The following is a 21,528-nucleotide window of genomic DNA, read 5'->3' on the forward strand; positions in this document are numbered from 1 at the left end:
GTGCAATTTCATAGTTCCTTGAAAGTGGATGGGACAGATAAATAGGATAGTGAAGGCGGCGTTCGGTATACTTTCCTGCATTGGTCAGTGCATTAAATATAGAGGTTGGGAGATCATGTTGCAGCTTTACAGGACATTGGGTAGGCCACTTTTGGAATACTGCATGCAGTTCTGCTGTCCGTGTTAGAGGAATGAAGTTCTGAAACTTGAAGGGTTTCAGAAAAGCTTTACAAGGTGAGAGAGATTGCGTTGTAAGGAGAGGCTGAATTGGGCGGGGCTGCTTTTCTTTTCCTGGAGGTGTCAGAAGCTGCTGCGTATCCTTAGAGAAGGTTATAAAAACACGAGGGCCATGGTGAAGAAATGAGGTCTTTTCCCCGGGATGGGGGGAATGAAAAACTAGAGGACAGAAGTTTAAAGTGAGAGAGGAAAGACAAAAAAAAACCAAAGTGAGTGAAAGGGTATCGTTCAGATGCAGAGGATAGTCCATGTCTGGAATGAGCTGCCAGAGGTATTGGTAGAGGCGGGTACAACTATAATGATTAAAAAGCATCTGCATATGTATATGAACAGCAAAGGTTTGGATGGTTTTGGGCCCAATGCTGGCAAATGGGCCTAGATTGGTTGAGGATATCTGATTAGCTTGGACGAGTTGGACTGAAGGGTTGTTTCCATAGTACATCTCTGACTGCATGTTGGTGCGGTTACCATTCAACATGTTTTCCTCAAACTGGTTCGAATGTCCCACAGGGAGTAAACTGCTCAAGAGAGACAAAGGTGTGCACAATGACCATTGAAAACACATTCCCCGTTCATCACATTTGCCAGGTAAAGGATACCCAGTTTGTCTGCTCTTTAAAGTAATGCTTCACTGATTGGCAATTTCATAAACCTCTCAGGGAACACTATGTGTCAATGACCATACTAATATTGACTATACTTCAGAGGGAGTTGGTGCAAACCAACAGAATGACCGGTTCCAGCTGATGTCTTTGCATCAGAAATGAAGGGAGGTGGAAATACAATAGGGTTAAGCCAAGAGTGTGAGGGCTTGCATCATGTTCAGAATGTCTGTCAGCCTATCTCTAAACATTTATTTCTGTGTGTGTGCATATGTGTGCGTGTGCATGTGTGTGTGTGTGTGTGTGTGAGAGAGAGAGAGAGAGAGAGAGAGAGAGAAACAACAGTTCTGCCTTCAATGGGACATAATTTAAATCAATTCAAATGTAATGAATAAAAGTCTCCAATTCTGTCTCTCTTGTCTTTAAAGTTGCACAATGTCAGTCTCATGAATCACAAAGTGACAGGGTCATAGAAATGTACAGTGTGGAAACAGGCCCTTCAATCCAACTCGTCAATGCTGACCAGGTATCCTAAACTAACCTAGTCCCTCTCACCCTAAACCCTTCCTATTCATATACCCATCCAGTTGCCTTTTAAACTCTGTAACTGTACCAGCCTCTACCACATCCTCTGGCAGCTCATTCCATACACACACCACCCTCTTCGTGAAAAGGTTGCACCTTAAGATCCCTTTTAAATTTCCTCCCCTCACCCTCAACCTATACACTTTAGTTCTAGACTCACCCAACCCGGGGAATGATCTTGTCGATTTATGATATCCATGCCCCTCTATAAGGTCACCCCTCAACCTCTGACATCCCAGCTGATTCAGCCTCTCCCCTATAGCTCATACCCTCCAAACCTGACAACATCTTTGCAAATATTTTCTGAGCCCTTTCAAGTTTCACAGCATCCTTCTAAGCAGAGAGAAACCAGCATTGCATACAATATCCCAAAAGTATCATAACTATTGTCCTGTACCAGGTTATAGTGCAACAGGTTTACTTGGAAGCACTAGCTTTCGGAGTGCTGCTCCTTCATCAGGTGATTGCGGAATATAAGATCGTACGACACAGAATTTAATGGTTTACGACCTTATGCTCCACAACCACCTGATGAAGGAGCAGCGCTCCAAAAGCTAGTGCTTCCAAATGAATCTGTTGGACTATAACCTGGTGTTGTGTGATTTTGAACTTTGTACACCCCAGTCTGACACCGGCATCTCCAAATAGAGTGCTGTCCAACCGCAACATGATCTTGCAATTCCTGTACTCGATGCTCTGACCAATAAAGGTAAACACGTCAAATGACATCTTCACTATCCTATCTATCTCCGACTCCACTTTCAAGGAACTATGAACCTGCGCTCCAGGATCTCTTTGTTTAGCAACACTCCCCAGGACTTTACCATTACATCATGCAATTTAATGATCAATCCTACACCTCATCGATCAGCCAATCATCCGGGGAATGGGTCTAAACTAATTTCATCTTGTTTGGATCAATGTCTATGGTAATGTTGAGTGTGGAACCGAATGTTGCATTTCTGGGTTCGGCCGATTTATCTGCCTGACATTTTGCAGGAATTGGACTTCCATGCTGAAGCTTCTCAGTTGCTCTGCAAACACCACAATTTAGGTTGTGACCCAGACTAAAGTCATACAGCGAGGAGAAAGTGAGGACTGCAGATGCTGGAGATCAGAGCTGAAAATGTGTTGCTGGAAAAGCGCAGCAGGTCAGGCAGCATCCAAGGAGCAGGAGAATCGACGTTTCGGGCATCAGCCCTTCTTCAGCTGAAGCCCTTTCCTGCAGAAGGGCTCATGCCCGAAACGTCGATTCTCCTGCTCCTTGGATGCTGCCTGACCTGCTGCGCTTTTCCAGCAACACATTTTCAGCTAAATTCATACAGCAACTAGAGAATGTGCTCAAATATTGCTTTACCCAAATTAATCCATCAAGAATTACAATTAATCAGTCAATCCAAAATTTTCTCGTTGCCATTCAGATTTGTATCCATGAAGCAGCTTGTTGCTATGGTAACAGGCCAGGGGTAGTGCTGGCATCTCCGGCCTGATCGCACATTGTACATTTCAGTGTTTCTCTCCATGCAAGGGACATAGAGATTTCAGAGAAACGGGGACGAGGAGCAACAAGAACATGCATCTTTTTGAAACAGCATCCTAATTACTTTTTCACAAAAATACATTGTTAAATAATTAAAAATAAAATGTCCATTAAAACATGCCAAGCAGCAGCAAAGCTAAATAATTGCTTTGTGCATTTGTTTGAGAGGTTCGGCCACAGGCTCCCGTGGTTAAGGGATCCCAGTCTTGTTGTTTCTGCATATTATCCCAGTGATGATCTTACAAATTTGCCATTGACTAATGGTGGCGTACGGATCAATTCCAGTAAAGCGATCATCTCTTTGTTGCAGAGGCAAAGCTCACAACCCAGGACGCAGATGCGGTTAGTTGCCATGGTAACTCGTGTAAAATGTTGTTTTTGTTCTATACCATGCAATTCTGAAAGAACTGTGCAGAACTTCTGCCACTGTAAAAGTACATGATCCTACTGAAGACTTGTCCTCAGCCACACCATGATAGCAGGTCTTCAGTGAGATAAGATACACACAGAATAGGAGATTAGGGATTCGTTTTGAGTGATCCTCAGGTTAAGTCTTTTACGAAACATTTGCCTCGTTTATATTCAGCATTGCAATGCAGTAACGATGAGGCCTTCTTTCATTTTGTGCAGCTTGTCTGCAAACCAGCATTCTGGACAAAATGGTCGCCTGTAGGCAATCACTCACCCAGAGATTGACCACCTCAAAAAGTCTATCACTGATCATGGGTTCAGTCGGTCCTTTTAGGCTCCCCACGGTAGTCTAATGCACAAAATACAGAAGCATGGAATTGAGGGTGATTTAGCAGTTTGGATCAGACATTGGCTCGCTGAAAGAAGAGAGAGGGTGGTGGTTAATGAGAAATGTTCACCCCGGAGTTACCAGTGGGTTACCACAAGGATCTGTTTTGGGGCCACTGCTGTTTGTCATCTTTATAAATGACCTGGATGAGAACGCAGAAGGATGGGTTAGTAAATTTGCAGATGACACTAAGGTCGCTGGAGTTGTGGATAATGCAGAAGGATGTTATAGGTTACAGAGAGACATTGATAAGCTGTAGAGCTGGGCCGAGAGATGGCAAATGAAGTTAATGTGGAAAAGTGTGAGGTGATTCACTTTGAAAGGAGCAACAGGAATGCAGAGTACTAGGCTAATGGTAAGATTCTTGGTAGTGCAGATGAGCAAAGAGATCCCTGTGTCCATGTACATAGATCCCTGAAAGTTACCACCCAGATTGATAGGGTTGTTAACAAGGCATACGGTGTGTTAGCTTTTATTAATAGAGGGATTGAGCTTCAGAACCATGAGATCCTGTTGCAGCTGCACAACATTCTGGTGTGGTCATACTTGGAGTATTGCGCACAATTCTGAGCACCCCATTATATGAAGGATGTGGAATCTTTGGAAAGGGTTTCAGAGGAGATTTACTAGGATGTTGCCTGGTATGGAGGGAAGGTCTTACGAAGAAAGGCTGAGAGACTTGAAGCTGCTTTCGTTGGAGAGGAGAAGGTTGAGAGGTAACTTAATTGAGATATATAAAGAAAATCAGAGGGTTGGATAGGATAGACGGCGAAAGCATTTTTTCCTCGGATGGTGATGGCTAGCATGAGGGGGCATAGCTTTAAATAGAGGGGTGATAGATATAGGACAGACGTCAGAGGTAGTTTCTTTACTCAGAGAGTAGTAGAGGCGTGGAATACACTGCCGGCAACAGTAGTAGACTTGCCACATTTAAGGGTATTTAAATGGTCATTGGATAATCGTATGGATGAAATTGGGATTGTGTAGGTTAAATGGGTTTCAGATTGGTTTCACAGCTCAGTGCAATATCGCGGGCCAAAGGGCCTATACTGCGCTGTAATGTTCTATGCTCTATTTTGTAGTCGATGACCCTGATCTTAGGGTCGCACCTCTGACCACACATTTGGCAGGTGCTTCCAGGAGGTGAAATTGCTCCTTGGCCTCGAGATCACTGGCATTCTTTTCTCCAGTTCATTTTCTGTACTTTCTCTTGCCAACGGTGTTCTCACAAAATTGTGGCGCTTCATACAGGAGCTTCATCCAAGTTAGATTCTTCTGAACGAGCATCTCCCCACATTGACCATCAGTGTTGCATTTCTCAAGAGAAGCCTTCAGGGAGCTTTTGCAATGCTTGCTTTGTCCCCCTCTCGTTTGAGTGTCTTTTGTAGGCTGGGCAAAGATGAGTTGCTTTGGCAATCGGAACTCAGGCATCAGGGACACATGGCTAGCCCAGCAGAGTTTAAATGTGAAAAATCCAAGAGACAGATAGTTCCAAGGATGTTCCACTTTACTGTTCCAAAGTGTTAGTTGTATTCAGTGCTGCGTAGAAACACCATCAGGACTTATTCCAAGCTTTACAACTGAACACTTGATATACACTGTCAGTGAGAGACAGCTCCAGAATCACAATGAGAATAAGAACTAGCTAAGCCCTTGACTCCAGAGTGGCTGAATTGTGCGGAATTGACATGAAAATAGAATATTAGATATGTTGGTGAACAGCTTTCTCAATTAACTCTATAAACTCATGCAATGTTAGTAATGTGAGGCTTCATTACTCGTAGAATGATTACAAATAACAGTGAAGTTTATTAGACAGAATAGTAAGCATACGCTATCACAATATATGTCTTTCAGTAAGAGCAGTACGGTGGTATCGTAGTTAGCACCGCTGCCTCACTGTGCCAGGGACCTGGATTTGATTCCAACCTCGAGCTATGGTTTGTGTGGAATTTGCACATCCTCCACACGTCTGTGTGGGTTTCCTCCGGGTGCGTCAGTTCCCTCCCACAGTCCAAAAATGTGTATGTTAGGTGAACTAGCCATGCTAAATTGCCCAGGGTGTGCAGGGATGTGTAGGTTAGGGGCATTAGTCAGGGGAGATGTAGAGTAATCGGCTAGGGGTATGGGTGGCACACTCTTCAAAGGTTCGGGGTGGATTTGTTGGGCCAAATGGCCTGTTTCCACACTGTAGGGATTCTATGGTACATGAAGTAGACTATTTACTGAAGCAGTCAAAGCATAATCACAGGCAGAGGGACTGTTAAGATGAAACCAGATATATAAGTAACTAAACACTGCTAAAGGTGGCACAGCAAGTGAAAGTTCCCGGCTGGTATGTGTGGTTTATTCTGTTGCCTTATAAGGAAAAGCTAAACCTGTATCCTCTGGAACTCAGAAGGGTCAGAGGTGATGTAATTGAAACATAAAGAGATTTTGACTGGATGAATGATGAAAGAAGAATCAATCCTCTTATGGAAGTATCTAGAACTAAGAGTCACAAAAATAAGGAGGACATTTAGGACAGAGAAGAGGAAACGTTTCTTTTTTCTCAAAGGGTTGAGAGTTGTTGGCATTCCCTTCCTCAAATTCTGTGGATGTGGAATCCTGCGATATGTATAAGGTTGACATAGATAGATTCTTGGTGACCAAGGGGATGCGTTACAACATATGGATAGGAATCTAAACCAAACCAATCTCATTGTATCTCGAATCACAACATTAAACAACCCTCAAACTTGCTCAATTGTTCCGACTCAGACCTTATAAATAACAGATCTTGGACACCAAGTTTACAACTTAAATTAACAATTGATAGTCAATAATTTTAGTTTAACTGCAGCAGAACCAGAAAAACATAAAGGCAAACAAATTATTATCTACAATATAAGTCCAATCTTCTGTGCTCCTAACCTCCCACTGACACACTGACAAACCGACACAGTTAAGGTATAAATTAGAAAAGAAAATCAAATCATTGTAATTTACCAGTTCCAATAACTATTTTAATGATGAATATCAGGTCTTAATCAAATACTTGAATGATTGGTTCTATTACACGTATGTTGGACTGTAAAACTTGCTTGAAAATTCTAAAGTCACCAATCAGTGCAGCTCTCTGGAGACTTTTTCATATTTCTTACACAATGATTCTGACCAATTTTATTCTCAGAATTTCCAACAAGTTGATAACTGGAGTATAACTAGAGAGAACCTAGTCCAGAAGCTTCCAAAGGAGAAACTGTCTTTTGCAGTAAGAATCTGTTCCCTCCTTCCTGTTGTCTTCATAGTGATTGGCTTGCCAGCACTGGGTTCCTCCTGTGATTGACAAATACAATATCCAACCAGCTTCCAGTCCCGCAGCATAACATCGCAGTGCCAAACTGTCTACAGTGTCCTGAGAGCTGTAATTAACCTGCATTGCCTTTCCAGACTAGTTCCCAGCAGCAAACAGTCTTTTGTTCATTGTTTTTTTTCGTTAAAAGCTGCTGTTCAAAGTTCAAGGTTCAATTCTCAATTTTGACTCACAGTTCTAAAGCTAGAATGAGAGAAATAAAAGTAGTGAGGGTCCCAACAGATGAAAGATTGTTCGGGGATATACAGGAATGTAAAGTTGAGGTTAAAATCAGGTCAACCATGACCTTATTGAATGGCACAGCAAGTTTGAATGGCAAAATGGCTTATTCTCGTTTCTTGTTTATATGTTCCTCCTGACGCTGTTTCTGGAATGAAGCAGAGTCACATGACATTGATATTGGGCATCTGACGTCACATTGGAAGATAAGACTCGCACAGATGGAGCTGAGATGCCCCTTATAGGACATGAAGGTGGAGCATGAACATACAGGACTGAAGTTTGGCTGCAATATGCAGACAATTAAATTGTTAGTTTTTTTATGAAATGAACGTATCTATCCCCAGCGTTAATCCAGGTCTGGATTCCACCAGTGATTTCAGGTCTCTCTGTCCCCTTCTGCTGAATTTATTTCCCCACAGCCTGGAAAACAGGAAGTGAGCAGACTGAGTAACATGGACGCTGAGTCAATGCTTCAGCAATGTTGCCAATACTACCCCAATTAGCAAGATGGCACATAAAATATTAACTCACCTAACATGCACCAGACTCCTGCAGGTCAGTATGAGATGGCGGAATGAAGGGACAGATTGGTCTGTGAAGAAGTTTGATTCAAGGGACAGAACAACCAGAGACCGGTTTGTACTGAGTGCTGAGGTGAAATCTTTTGCACAGTCATCCGTAAGACAGTTTTCATCCAAGCTTGGATCCAAGGAAGAGAAAGAACATGAATCATTACAAGTGATTGACATGCCATCCACCACATTAAGAGTCCATTCACTTCACAAAGGCTGCACACTGACAGTAGAATGGGCCATTTAACAAGTTGCATTGATCGATTCCACCGCCACCATTGAGCATTCACAAGGAACAACTCAGGAGTATGATCCAATAACTCCCACTTGCCTGGATCTCCAACAACACTCAACAAGCATGGAAACATCCAGAACCAAGCCAGTAACCTGACTGGCACCACATGCACAAGCAGCCACTCCTTCCACTCAGTAGCAGCTCTGTACGCTATCTGCAAGAGACACTACAAACATTCACTAAACATCCTTCGCCAGCACCTCCCAACCATCGATCATTTTCATCTAGATGGATAACAGCAGAAGATCCATGGGAACATCACCCCCTCCAAGTCACTCACCATTCTGACCTGGCAATATTTTGCTGTTTATTGAGTGTTGAGTCAAAATTCCTTCCTTAACAGCATTGTAAACCTAAAACACGGACTGCAGTGGTTCGAGAAGGAAGTTTGTCACCGCCTTCCCCAGGGCAACTAAAGATGGGCAGTAAATGCTGGCCCAGCCACCAACACCCACATTGCACAACCGAGTTTTAAAGAAGCCCTAAGTATATTTCAACAGCAACTTTAAAAATCCGTACACTCTATCAGCAAGGCTGAGCAATGACAGTAGCTCGATGTGTTAACATCACTATTGTTAGGGAAATCACCTCTGAGTGCTCCATGCTGTATAAAGTAGATGGAGAAGAGTGCTGAACCTCAAAAATCCAGGTAGCACTTTCAAAGTCCACCCTAGCTGACTTAACAGTTCATTTCACAAAATTAGTGAATAGGTGCACTGTTCTCCACCATTCCTGGCTCTGTTTCAATGCACAATTCATGCCTTTACATCCCCTTTCAGATCTGAATCGACAGATTTCACTTCAGTCAGGACACTCCCCGGGATTAGTAGCCCCTGCGCCATTCGCGAGTCACCAAACAGCTTCTTCAAGTGTTTTGAACCACAATGCTCTTTTGAGCTAAGTGATGGATGGTGACATCCCAGAGAGGAACAGTCCAAAACCAGACGGCATTTTTCTAAGGGGTGAAAAAGGAATGATTTAAAAGGGACCTCGGGAGCAACTTTTTCACACAGAGAGTGGCGTATGTAAGGAATGAGCTGTGACAGGAAGTGGAGAAGGTGGGTATAGTTACAACACTTAAAAGGCACCCGGATGGTTATGTGAATAGGAAGAGTTTAGAGGGATATGCTGGCAAATAGGGCTCAATTACTTTCGGATGTCTGGTCAGCATGGACGAGCATGATTGAAGGGTCTGTTTCCTTGCTTGACATTTCCATGTCTCAATTACTCCATCTGAAAATTTTACTCGGTAGGAAAACCCATATTCAGATGCCAAGGCTTTGTGATAGGATGGAAGAGCTTCCTTATCAGCATACACTTGTATCCTCCCATGGGGCACGTCTAACCCTTCACTGGAATGACTCACATGTTAGTTTGCAGTGTGCTGCAACCAGCCCCATTTGCAGATTTTTGGCCTGGGCATCAGAGCTTGGAAATAATCCATCCTGGCAAGAATACTCATTCTGGAGCAGCTCTAACATTTGCATGAAACTTTATCAAACACCTTTTGACTTTTTCCTTTCCGATTTGGAACACAGCCACTTTTGCGTTTGCTTCGTGTGGACAATTGTGGAACCACACAGGCTTTTTGGCCCATAAAGACTGTATCACCATCTATATACGACGATCAACGCTAGTCCCACTTTCCAGCACCAGGTCCATAGTCTTGAATATTATGACACTTCAAGTGCTCATCCAACTTGGGAGGTTTCCCACCTCTACTGCCCTCCACAGTGCACTCCACCATCCTCTGCCTGAAAATATTTTTCCTCAAATCCTTTCTGAACCTCCTGCGTTTCAATTTGAAATTATGCTCCCTTGTTACCGAGTCTTTGATTCAGGGTTTGCTATACACCTTGTCCATGCTCTTCATAAACATATATACCTCAGTCAGGACACACCTCAAACCTCTCTGCTCCAAAGAAGACAAGATGAGCTCATCCAGCCTGTCTTCATTACTCAGAGATTTCATCTGATCCCTATACTCTGCAAGGGTAATTATTGGGTTAAGCAGTAATGGATTCACCTATTCCTGGTCTGCTGTCCTATGAGAACAGCAGCTTTTAGTGTTATCCCTGCAGCATATGTTTTGGTCATTCAGAGTTCAGCTGGTTGACATTACTATTGCAGGTCAATAGGAAAATGATCAATACGGCTGAGTTGCCTCGATGTAAGTTTGCTGTGGTAATGAATGCCATCTTGCAAATCCCAGATCCCTGACTCCCAATATCCAAAAAGAGTTATTTGCAATAACTCTGCCTGAAGGGACAATCGTCTCACATAGATGAATCCCAGCAAGATGGATTTCCTTGTCTCAGGCATTGACAGCGGAGGAAAATCATTTAAAGTCACCATAACCATCAGGGAGAGACTCTCAGGTTTAAACTGAGAGTCACCACCCTCAGCCCAGAAGGGTATTCCTTTAGTGGTAACCTCAGCTGGTGTGGAATTGAGCCCACGTTGATGGTAATGCTCTGCATTACAAACCAGCTGTCCAGCCAAGCAAGCTAAAGTGACCCAATAACTGTGCAGTGTGGGCATAGGCTTTTGAGTCAGAGGCCAGAAAAATGACTGTCCGAAATAATGGGAGAAAGTGAGGACTGCAGATGCTGGAGATCAGAGCTGAAAAATGTGCTGCTGGAAAAGCGCAGCAGGTCAGGCAGCATCCAAGGAGCAGGAGAATCGACGTTTCGGGCATGAGCCCTTCTTCAGGAAGAAGAAGTTTCCTGAAGAAGGGCTCATGCCCGAAACGTCGATTCTCCTGCTCCTTGGATGCTGCCTGACCTGTCCGAAATAATACCCACATCTCTGTTATTGTTGCACCTACCTCAGGCGGCTGAATCACTCAGGAGATATTAGCTGCCTAAAACGATCATATGTCGTAATTATTATTAAAATTATTGATCCTAAGAACTATGTATCCTATCATATCCAGTTATGAAACACAAAAGTACTATCATCTCATAGTTACCTTAGCTCCTGTAATTTACATTCTGGGTTCTTCAGAAATGCAGAAAATGTTCTTAGTCCTGAATCCTGCAGTTTGTTGTAACTCAGGTTCAGAATTCTCACTGACGTGTTTACGTTGAGAGCAGAAGAGAGATCCAAGGCACAAGAGTCCGTGAGATCAACCACTGTCAACCTGGATAGCAGAAAGAGAGGGTTGAGAAAGGGAGGGAGAGGCAGGGAGACAGAAAAGGATCGGTGAAGTGGCAGCATTTCCTTATTTTGATAATACTGTCAATAATGAGCAGTGACAAATATATGATTAGTAGATTTGCAACACAATCGTCAAAGATTGTTACTTACTGCAAATTTTGTATTTTACATTCCAAGTGCCTTAAAGCAACAGACAGACGCTTGATTCCAACATCTCCCAGTTTATTAATACTCAGGTTCAGATCAGTTAATGATCGGTTTGTACAGAGAGCAGAGGCGAAATCCACAACACAAGATTCAGTGACAGCAACAGATTGCAACCTGGTGATCAGAGCATTGGAAAAATAAGAGAAATGGGAGGAAAATTGAGCAATTAATATACAGTCATCGATGGTGATAAGAATGCAGTATATATTAGAACATTTGCTGATATATTAACATGCAGTACTTAAAAATTGGAATTGGCATAATTAACAATATACTCAGTGGTGGACAACAGATTATTCCAAACCGAATTTCACATGATCTGATACTCACTCCAGTTTCTGTATTTTACAATCACAATTCCGCAAAGCTGAACACAGTAATTTCAGTCCTGAGCCTCCTAGTTCATTATTGCTTAGCCTAAACACAGGAAGACAAAATGAGGAAGAAAGGTCACTTAATTATCAGTTAACATACACCTTCACTGTCGCAGATATTGGAAAATAAGGAAAGAATTCACTCTGCAACTTTTCTGTTGTGTCATTCAATTTAATGAAGTACAGTCAGTTCTGATTTAATGCACAATTTCTCTTGCAATCTCACGTTCTAGGAAAGTCACACAGTAGCAGCGCCATTTAAACTAATGGGGTCGGAAGCATGTTCTATCAAACACAGGTAAGGAAGGATCGCATTCTACAAATAATGGTCTAAATTCTTCAAGCATGTTAAAGCCAATTTACATTGAAAAAGAAATACATAATTATAGAAAAGACTGCATTGGCTCGGGAAAGCATTAATTTATTTTTGCATTTCGTGTCATTTCCCGAAGAGAATTACCCTTCTGTAAGCCAAGTGACCAAGACATATCATGGTTACGGATATTTCCATAATATCTGTTGCGAATTCATTGGAATAGATTGGCCACCAAATCAAAGGACAAACCAGTGCTCTCTTTCACTTCGAATTTTGTGCACCTTATCAATCGGTGAAATAATTCAAGGAAAGTTATACTATGGACCACAGTGTTCCTGTTTGCTGTCAAATTCACAGCACAAGATGGCATATGTTGAAACAAGATTTGTTTCGTCAAGTTTCATGTCTTCATAGTCCCTGTCCAGTCAGTTGATAGTGAGTGAGCATCACTTGCTTGATTTCCTACTGAACTACTTTTAAATTGAAAAACCACTTGTTTTGATGGAATCTTACTGAGTTCTCTATCTATGACCTTGCGCCTAATGTTTCCTCGCACACATAAGAGGCTGGTTACTGCTCTTCCCTGGGCTGGACCTTTAAAAGGGAATTCCTATGGTTAATCCAGGAGTGGGGACAGAAGTGAAATCTCGCACAATTCACTCACACAACTGAATTTTAAGATCAATATAAGGTTCTGTTTTGGCCCTTCACTTACGGTGAATTTCCAGCAGTTGCTAACCTGCTCAGTATTAACGTAACCTGTGCCCTTGATTTAAAAAAAAAACAAACTGCTGCAGGTTCTGGAAATCTGAAACAAACACACACACACAGTGTTGGAGCAACGCAACAGGCCTGGCATTATCTGTGGACACAGAAACCGAGTTAACGTTTTGAGTCTGGTGTTACTCTTTTTCTTTTCTGAAGAAGTCATTCTGGACTCATGCTGATTCCCCTTTTGTGAACCCATAAGACTATAAGTAGTACGAATAAGAACAGGTTGTTCAGCAGCTTGAGGCAGCTCCTCTGCCATTCAATAGGATCTTGGCTGATCCAAAGCTCCTTACACCCACGATCATGCACTTTTCCCATAATCTCGGATTCCTCAATTTTACAAAAATCTATCCATCTCAGTCTTAAATATACACAAGAATTCTGTCCCACAGCACTCTGTAGCAAGGAGTCCCAAAGACTCAAATCTCAGAGAGAGTAAACTCCCTCTCATCTAAATCTTAAATTGGAGCCCCTTTATCCAGAGACTATGTCCTCTGATCCTAGACTCTCCCACAAGGGGAAACGTCCTTTTAGCATTTTCAAACCCCTGAGGAATCCATGTCCAATACTGTCTTTGGCTGTTCTCATTTAACCTCTTGTCATGTGTCTTTAATAGGTTTTGGCATTTTCCCCACTACCAATGTTAGGCTAACCAATCTATAATCCTGTTTTATTTTTCCTTTGCCCTTTTTAAATCATGGTGATACATTTGCTAATCTCCAACCTGTACAAACTATTCCACAGTTTATTGAATTTTGAAAGACAGAACCAAAATCTGGGTTGAATTCTTCTGCCATTTCTTCACTCCCCATTATAATTTCCCCATTTCTGATTGTAAAGGACCTACATTCGTCTTTGTTGATCTTTTAGTTCTTGAGATACTTATGGAAGGATGTATGTTTCCTGCACGTTTATTTTAAGAATTTATCTTCACGTTATCTCACACTGGTTGTAGTGGAAGGACTTGTTGCCTTTACAATGAAACGTGAATAACGTAAAGTCATAGTTTAACAACAGAACTGAAAGAGCAGAAAGAAAAATGAACAACCACCTCAAATGCTGGCACTTGTATAGTAGGGGTGCCACGTGCTGCAGTTCTTCATGCTGAATGTAGCAGTTTTGTAGGTCAAGATAACATATTGTCTCACACAATCCAATAACTGAAGATATAACTGCACAATCAATAGGGGTCAATCGCAAAGCATTATGTGGGTTTGAATCGCCAAATTTGAGCGTTTTTATTGAACCAACTGTGCTATGAGCCAGTGCAGTGTTCTGAGACTCAAATAGGTAATGCAATGCACTCAGGAGGTTCCTTTTGCCGATTTTACTCTCTGTATTTCCAACATGTGCGACAAAATTCTCCTTCACCCAGTCGATCACTTCGCAAGTTGCTTTATGTGAAAACAGACCCAGAAACTCCTCCAGAGGTCGAGATGACTGTGGGGAGCAGAGGCCAGTCACGAAATGCAGAAATACGTCAAATCGCCCATCTTCCTCATTGTGGGCTTCGCTGAGACGTTTCCTCATGTCCTCAGGATCTGGAGTCAAGAATTGTGTCAGTGCAGCGATGAATTCTTGGATGGTGAGGTGTGGGAACGTGTAAACCACATGCTGGGCAGAAACGTCACCTTCCAAAACTTCCATCAGGAATCCAGACAGGAACTGGGAGGGTTGCAGATTGCACTGGATCAAATCTCCAATTCTAAACACAACCTTTTTCTCAGAGACTCCTTTGAAGGCCATCTCACCAAGCCTCAGTAATACATCGCGGGGATTTTCAATTGCTCGGCTATGGTTTTTCAAAATGTTATAAATAAAGTAGGAATACAGTTGGGTGATGGTCTTGGGAACTTGCTGCTGTGTCCTGTCTTTTTGTGTGAAAAAGGGACCCAGTGAGAGACTGAGGATCCAGCAGTACGAAGGGTTGTAGCACATGGTGTACAGGATCTCGTTCTCCTCCACGTGTTTGAAAACTGCTGCAGCCAACCGCGGATCTGCAAAAAACCTCTGGAAATATTCCTTCCGTTCATCACCAACAAATCCCAGAATTTCAGCCCAGACACTGATCTCAGCCTTTTCCAATAAATGGAATGCAGTGGGACGGCTGGTTACTAGCACTGAACATCCTGGGAGCAGCTTGTGCTGGATTAAACTCGATACAATGTCAGACACTTCACAAGGGAATTGGGGATCTGTGCACATGGAATGTGGTTCTGTACTTCTTTGATTATCTTCAAAACTGATACTGTCCTTAAATTCATCCAAACCATCAAATATAAAGAGCAAACCCTGTGGGTGCTTCCAGATCTCTCCCAGAGCATTCCCAAAGTAAGGATATTGATTCAATATCAGATTCCTCAGGTTTATTCTGTGGTTAATATTGTTCAAATCGCAGAATTTAAAACTGAAAACAAATTGAAACTGTGGATACATTTTCCCAGTAGCCCAATCATGGACCACTTTTTGTACCATTGTTGTTTTTCCGATCCCTGGGACCCCACTCACTGATGCTGAAATCCCAGAATTCGATAGCCCAAAGAAATGCTTCATTTTCTGCAGCAGGCTTCCAAACTGGGAAATATTGCTTTGAAACAATTGCTCAATTCGGACTTTTTCCAGATCTCTTCGGAGATGTTTCTCTCTCCACTTTCCATGGTCTCCACCTCTTGCCAGCAATTCATGTTCGACCAGTTTCCGATCCCGAACAGTAGAAATGATAGTTAGCTCAACGTATCGATCAACCAATTGAAAAGTCTTATACTTTGTCTTAATTAGGATAGTGTTCACGCTCAGTGTTTCAGTTTGTTGCCGGAGTGTTTCCTTGTGTTTCCGTTGAATGTCTTAAAATGGAACAGACAAAAAAAAATATTTTTCAGGATTGATTATGAAATAAAGAAGCAACTCATAAATATGACATTTTAATCCAGTGACGTTCTATGAAGACAGAATTCATTTTACGAAAGGAGGTGATTGCGGGGCATTAACAAGTAATGAGTGCAAAATTTGGTTGAGGAGTTTGGTATAACTTAACTTCAATGGTGATGCAAAACGATCAACACAGAATTCAGCCTCCATAATACATCAGTTCAACTAAATCCATTTCATTTTCGATAAGGGATGCTTTGAATACTTAATAAAAATGAAATAACCACCCCTGTTATACTTCTTGGACAGAAGTACAAGAATATTTTACACAGGATCGGAGACAGTATGCCCTTTTAGTCCAGGCTTCATGTTTAAGTCCTGCAGTAGATCAATCTGTCCCCTTCCTCCTATCCACTTATCTAGCTCTGACATTAAAGTCTTCAGTTGTCTCTTCAGTACTAAATTCCCTATGATCATGACTCTCTAGATAAATAAGCTTCTTCAAATTCCTTAACAAATTTCATGATGATTTTATAAACCTGCTCCACTTTTGGTAGTCTATTCTGCAGGTAGCCTGCATTTGGACAAAACTTTACATAATGTTTTAAAATTAATTTTTATTCAGTTGTGGGTGTCTCTGGTTGACCACCAATTTATCGTTTGTCCCTATCTGCCCTTGAGAGGGTGGTGTTAAATTTTAAAATTCCATCAGCCTTCTCGTCTTTAACAATGAGAGAAATGTATTCATCCTTTCCTGTAACATTTAATCGGATTTGCTGCACTGATCTTTCAAATTATTTTCATGCTTTTCTCCACTGTCTTTAGAAACTTTACTGAATAAGCGATTTTTGAGATTTGTAGCTCAGGCTGGAAGGTTTGTTTTCAGGCATTTCATCACCATGGCTCAGTAACATCATCAGTGAGAGTCTCTGGTGAAGTGCTGATGATATGTTCCGCCTCCCTATTTATAGGTGTTGGTTTCTTAAGGTGGGTGATGTAATTTCCGGTTCTATGACTAGAACCCTCCATACAATTCCAAGTATGGTCTTTTACCACCATAATATAAATTTATTTAGGACTGCTGTCTCATTATAGAGAGACAACTGGTAGTGTTTTAACCTAATGGTTACCATGGCTCAGGCGAGGAGAGAGAGGTTGAAAAATCGAATCCTTCCGAGTAAACATTCTGACGTGGGAACTGAATCCATTCTGTTGGTGTCACTTAGCATTGCAAACCCGCTGCTCAATCAAGGGGTCAGTTAGCAGGATAGCTGGTTTACAACGCAGAGTGCTGCCGAGAGTATGGGTTCAATTTCTGCACCAGCTGAGGTAACCATGAAGGGCTCTCCTTTTCAATCTCTCCCCTCACCGGAGGTAGGGTAGCTCACAGGCCAAGCCACTTGTCCTTCTCTCTAATGATAGAGCAAGCCTATGGTCCACTGGAGCTATGGTGACTTTATCCAAGATGTCTCCATTTCAGTTCGATCCTGCCAGAAATATATTTAACTGCTTGTTTTCTCTTTTATGAGTTGAGTGAGCAATACTGATACTTAGAATGACCAGTATATTTTTACTTCTAGATAAGGAGCTTCTCAATCCATTTAGAGTCACAGGTGTACAGCATGGAAGCAGACCCTTTCGTCCAACTTGTCCCTGCTGACAAGATATCCTAATTAATCTAGCCCCATTTGCCAGCGTTTGGCCCATATCCCCCCTAAACCCTTCCGATTCATATCCCCATCCAGATGCTTTTTAAAATGTTGTCATTGTTCCAGCCTCCACCACTTCCTGTGACCAACTCATTCCCCATATGCTTCACATACTGCATGAGAAAGTTGCCTCTTAGGTGCCTTTTAATTCTTTCTCCTTTCATCTTAAACCAACGCCTTCTAGTTTTGGAGTCCCCTATCCTGGGGAAAAGACTTTGGGTGTTCACCCTATCTATGCCCTTCAGGAATTCTGTAGCATACTTCAGGAATAGTCTTCCCAAGTACAGCCATAATGTTATCCCTAATCAAAGCGTCACATCCCTCCTGTCTTGCTCCTTCCCATAGCATCAATACTCTGGAACATTTGGATGCCAGTCCTTTCCCATCACTGAGCGATACCTCTGAAATAGCTCTGATAACCCAGTCCCATGTTCCCAACCATGCCTTGAGTTCATCTGCCTGTCAGACATCTTGCACTGAAATAAATGCAGTTTAATTTATCAGTGCTTCCTCATTCTCGACTTTGCTCCTACCTGTCTTGATTGTTTGGCTTGCTCCTGTTCACAACTGTACCAGCCTATTTCCCTCCCTGTTAGTTGAAATTCTCCCATGTAGCTCCAGATTTCGATTGAAGTTGTCTGTTAATTAGGTGTTTTGTAAACAGGGGTGACGTGCTGGCTCACAGCACCAGGAACCCAGGTTCAATTCCACTCTCAGGCAACTGTGTGGACTTTGCACATTTTCCCTGTGTCTGCATGGTTTTCCTCTGGGTGTCCCACAGTCCAAAGACCTGCAGGTTAGGGTGGATTGCTCATTCTAAATAGCCCATAGTGTCCAGGGATGTGCAGGCTTGATGGTTTAGGGCTGACAGGATTACAGTATGGGTATGGGTCTGGGTCTGGCTGGTATGCTCTTCGGTGGGTAAGTCATTGAGACATAGATTACAGAAGCAACTCATCCATCCAAGGAGCAGGAGAATCGACGTTTTGGGCATGAGCCCATCTTCAGGAACGAGGCTCATGCCCGAAATGTCGATTCTCCTGCTCCTTGGATGCTGCCTGACCTGCTGCGCTTTTCCAGCCACACATTTTCAGCTCTGACCTCCAGCATCTGCAGTCCTCACTTTCTCCAACTCATCCATGCTGACCAGATGTCCGAAAGCAATCTAGTCCCATTTGCCAGAATTTGGCCTCTATCCATCCAAGCCCTTCTTATTCATATGCCCAACCAGGTATCTTTGAAACGCTGTCGTTGTAACTGCCTCCACTTCCTCTCGCAGTTCGTTCCACAGCCATACCACCCTCTGCGTGAAAATGTTGCTGCTAAGGTGCCTTTTAAATCTTTTATTTCACACTTTAAAATACCCTGTCTAGTTTTGGACTCCCTTACTCTGGGGAAAATACCTTGACTATTCATCCTGCCCATGCCCCTCACCTTGACAAGGTTAACCCTTGAGCCTCCGATGCTCCAGGAAAATTGCCCAAACCTATTCAGCCTCTCTCAACAGCTCAAACCCTCCAAACCTGGCAGCGTCTTTTCTGATCCCTTTTAAGTTTAACAACATCCTTTCTATACCAAGGAGCGGACTCAATGGGCTGAATGGCCTGTTTCCACACTGTGAAGTTTCTATGATTTGACATGCCTCTGCCAGTCAACTTGCCCTGGTGAAAAATCCTGATATGGATTCCTTGTTTCACAAATTATTGAGTAAAACCAACAGCATCTCAGAATTGGAGGAGACCTGTGGTCAGAATATTCCTTAACCAAATCAGTCAATTCTTGAAAGGTTTTAGCATCAGAGCCTCAGGGAACATTAAGTTCCTAATAACTGAAAAATCTGCATTTTCACAAGTGTCCGGAGAATTACTCATTGCTTTTCACCTGCCCCAATATCATTGCCCAGAAAAAAACACGTTCTTTTCACATACAGGTCCCAGTCTTAGACGGCAGGGTTGGACGAGTCAAGCTTCCCAAATAACAACATGATGCTTGAAATACTTACCCAACCAAACGAAGACTTTGAGAGTGAATTTCTTCAGGAGAATGCTTTATTCTCATTGCTGCTGAAGTATCTCTATAGAGATTGGTATCTCGTCACCAAGTCACTCTTCATTTACACATGGTAAGTTGATACTGATCTAGCTGTATCACAGCCAGCTTCTGAGAGTGAACAGGACATCTGACACTCTTGTTTATATCTGTCAGCTCAGCCTCCCTGATTGGACCAGGGTAACTGCCCCAATTAGAGAACTCATATTCTATGCAATCCAACTGGCTGATCTCATCATGCTCACTAAACATGGTTCAAAAGACGACAAGTATGTATTTGATTGCAAGGTGTATCAGGATCCTCAAACACCATTTTGAGTTTTCCTTGTGATTAGTATTGTGGAGCTGTGTAACCTGCAAATTTACAATAAATCGCAAAAACTCGGTGTGCACTGTGATTTCTATCTGCATGCAATGTTTGGTTTAATACAGATCGACTTGTATTGATCCAAGTCTTTGTATATGCACAACACATATCAGCTCCATCTTAAAACAAAGGGTAGACTCAAGACTTTAGATTCCCAGAAGTAAATAAAACGTTTGACATTTCAATCTCTTACCTTTCAATTCTTCAGGGACTCCAGATGGACTTTGTGCAATATTTAATTTTTGAAACGCATCAAAATCTGTCAACATGAATTACATTGCACATTATCAGTTACAATCAATACTATAGCAGTGAATAAGTCTGAAAATGAAACCAGTGTAATGTCACTGTACCCATTTCTTCAATTTCTTTCAGTATTTTGTCCAACTTTGGCACTCCTTGGCGCATTTTTGTGAAGGATTTCCACATTGCCCTTCTGGCCGCAGACCCTTTCCCCATCACCATCTTTAGAAGAAACTTTGAGCTTTCTGCCCTGTCACCCTTCTCCACAAGCATGGTAATTTTCTTTAAAAAAAAAACATTGATTTATAAAGGACAGGGAAAATAAATACTGACTGTGAGGGAGAGATGACCTATCTCTCTGTGTGTTTCCCCGTTTTCATGATTCTGTCGGTAGAACACACTATCGTACAACAATCTGCACTGCAGATTAAAATAATTACAGAAATCAAAGATCTCTGATCTGTGCCATTCGATCAACTCACTGAAACATAAAAATGTTGATGGTACTGTAAAGCACACTGCAGTAACCGTAAAACCTGGTATATATTGAGGTGCTGGATCATTTTACTGAACTGTAGAATGAATTGGATCACTGTTTTCATTGTACGCATATTAGTTGGCAGATTAACTCCAATTAGCTGAGGTGGTGACACTGGTCATACACGTGTACAGCATGTAACAGGCCCTTCGGTCTGTGCTGGCCTGTTAAAAGCCTACCGCACCTGCTATTCCCAGGTGGTTTCCCATCCAAGTACTAACCAGGCCAGAGTTTGCGTAGTTTCTGCCATCAGACAACAACAGGCATTTTCAATGATGAGTCTTACGATGGTGCGGCCTACCAACCATTCAGCTCCCTCTTCAATAAAAGCGAAACACTGCAGACACTGGAAATCTGAACATGCTGGAGATTAGAGTCAAGAGTATGGTGTTGGAAAAGCACAGCAAGTCAGGCAATATCAGAGGAGCAGGAGAATCGGCGCTTCGGGCAAAAGCCCTTCATCAGGTATTTTCCTGCTCCTCGGATGCTGTCTAACCTGCTGTGCTTTTCCAACATCATACTCTTGACTCTAATCTCCAGCATCTGCAGAACTCACTTTCGCCATGCTGAAGAAACTAATCTGTGGAGAGACAAACTGATTTAATGTTTTGAATCTGACACAACTCTTCTTCACAGTGGACTTGAAACATTAATGATATTTTACGCTCCACAGTTGCTACTACACCTGAGTTATTCCAGCATTTTCTGTATAAATTATTA

The 21,528-nt window shown here is 42.3% G+C and overlaps 1 protein-coding gene across 3 annotated transcripts in view; it reads right to left on the reverse strand.

Annotated features, from left to right (window-relative positions):
* Positions 1-6,605: 6,605 nt before the first annotated feature.
* Positions 6,606-21,528, reverse strand: part of LOC140468545 (NACHT, LRR and PYD domains-containing protein 3-like) — a 45,493-nt gene continuing 30,570 nt past the window's right edge. The window contains exons 1-9 of one of the 3 annotated variants that reach the window (XM_072564633.1): positions 21,030-21,185; positions 20,381-20,552; positions 20,221-20,286; positions 14,086-15,877; positions 11,904-11,990; positions 11,517-11,687; positions 11,179-11,349; positions 7,872-8,039; positions 6,606-7,760 (exon numbers count right to left, since the gene is read on the reverse strand). In XM_072564633.1, the coding sequence (XP_072420734.1) occupies positions 7,658-7,760; positions 7,872-8,039; positions 11,179-11,349; positions 11,517-11,687; positions 11,904-11,990; positions 14,086-15,877; positions 20,221-20,286; positions 20,381-20,543 (2,721 nt within the window). In that variant the 5' untranslated portion in view covers positions 20,544-20,552; positions 21,030-21,185 and the 3' untranslated portion in view covers positions 6,606-7,657. Of the gene's footprint in view, positions 7,761-7,871; positions 8,040-11,178; positions 11,350-11,516; positions 11,688-11,903; positions 11,991-14,085; positions 15,878-20,220; positions 20,287-20,380; positions 20,553-21,029; positions 21,186-21,528 lie in introns of those variants that run through there. The other 2 variants (XM_072564632.1, XM_072564631.1) reach the window with 2 other exon arrangements.

Source organism: Chiloscyllium punctatum, chromosome 47 (genome assembly GCF_047496795.1).
Source record: "Chiloscyllium punctatum isolate Juve2018m chromosome 47, sChiPun1.3, whole genome shotgun sequence".
NCBI classification, from domain to species: Eukaryota; Metazoa; Chordata; class Chondrichthyes; order Orectolobiformes; family Hemiscylliidae; genus Chiloscyllium; species Chiloscyllium punctatum.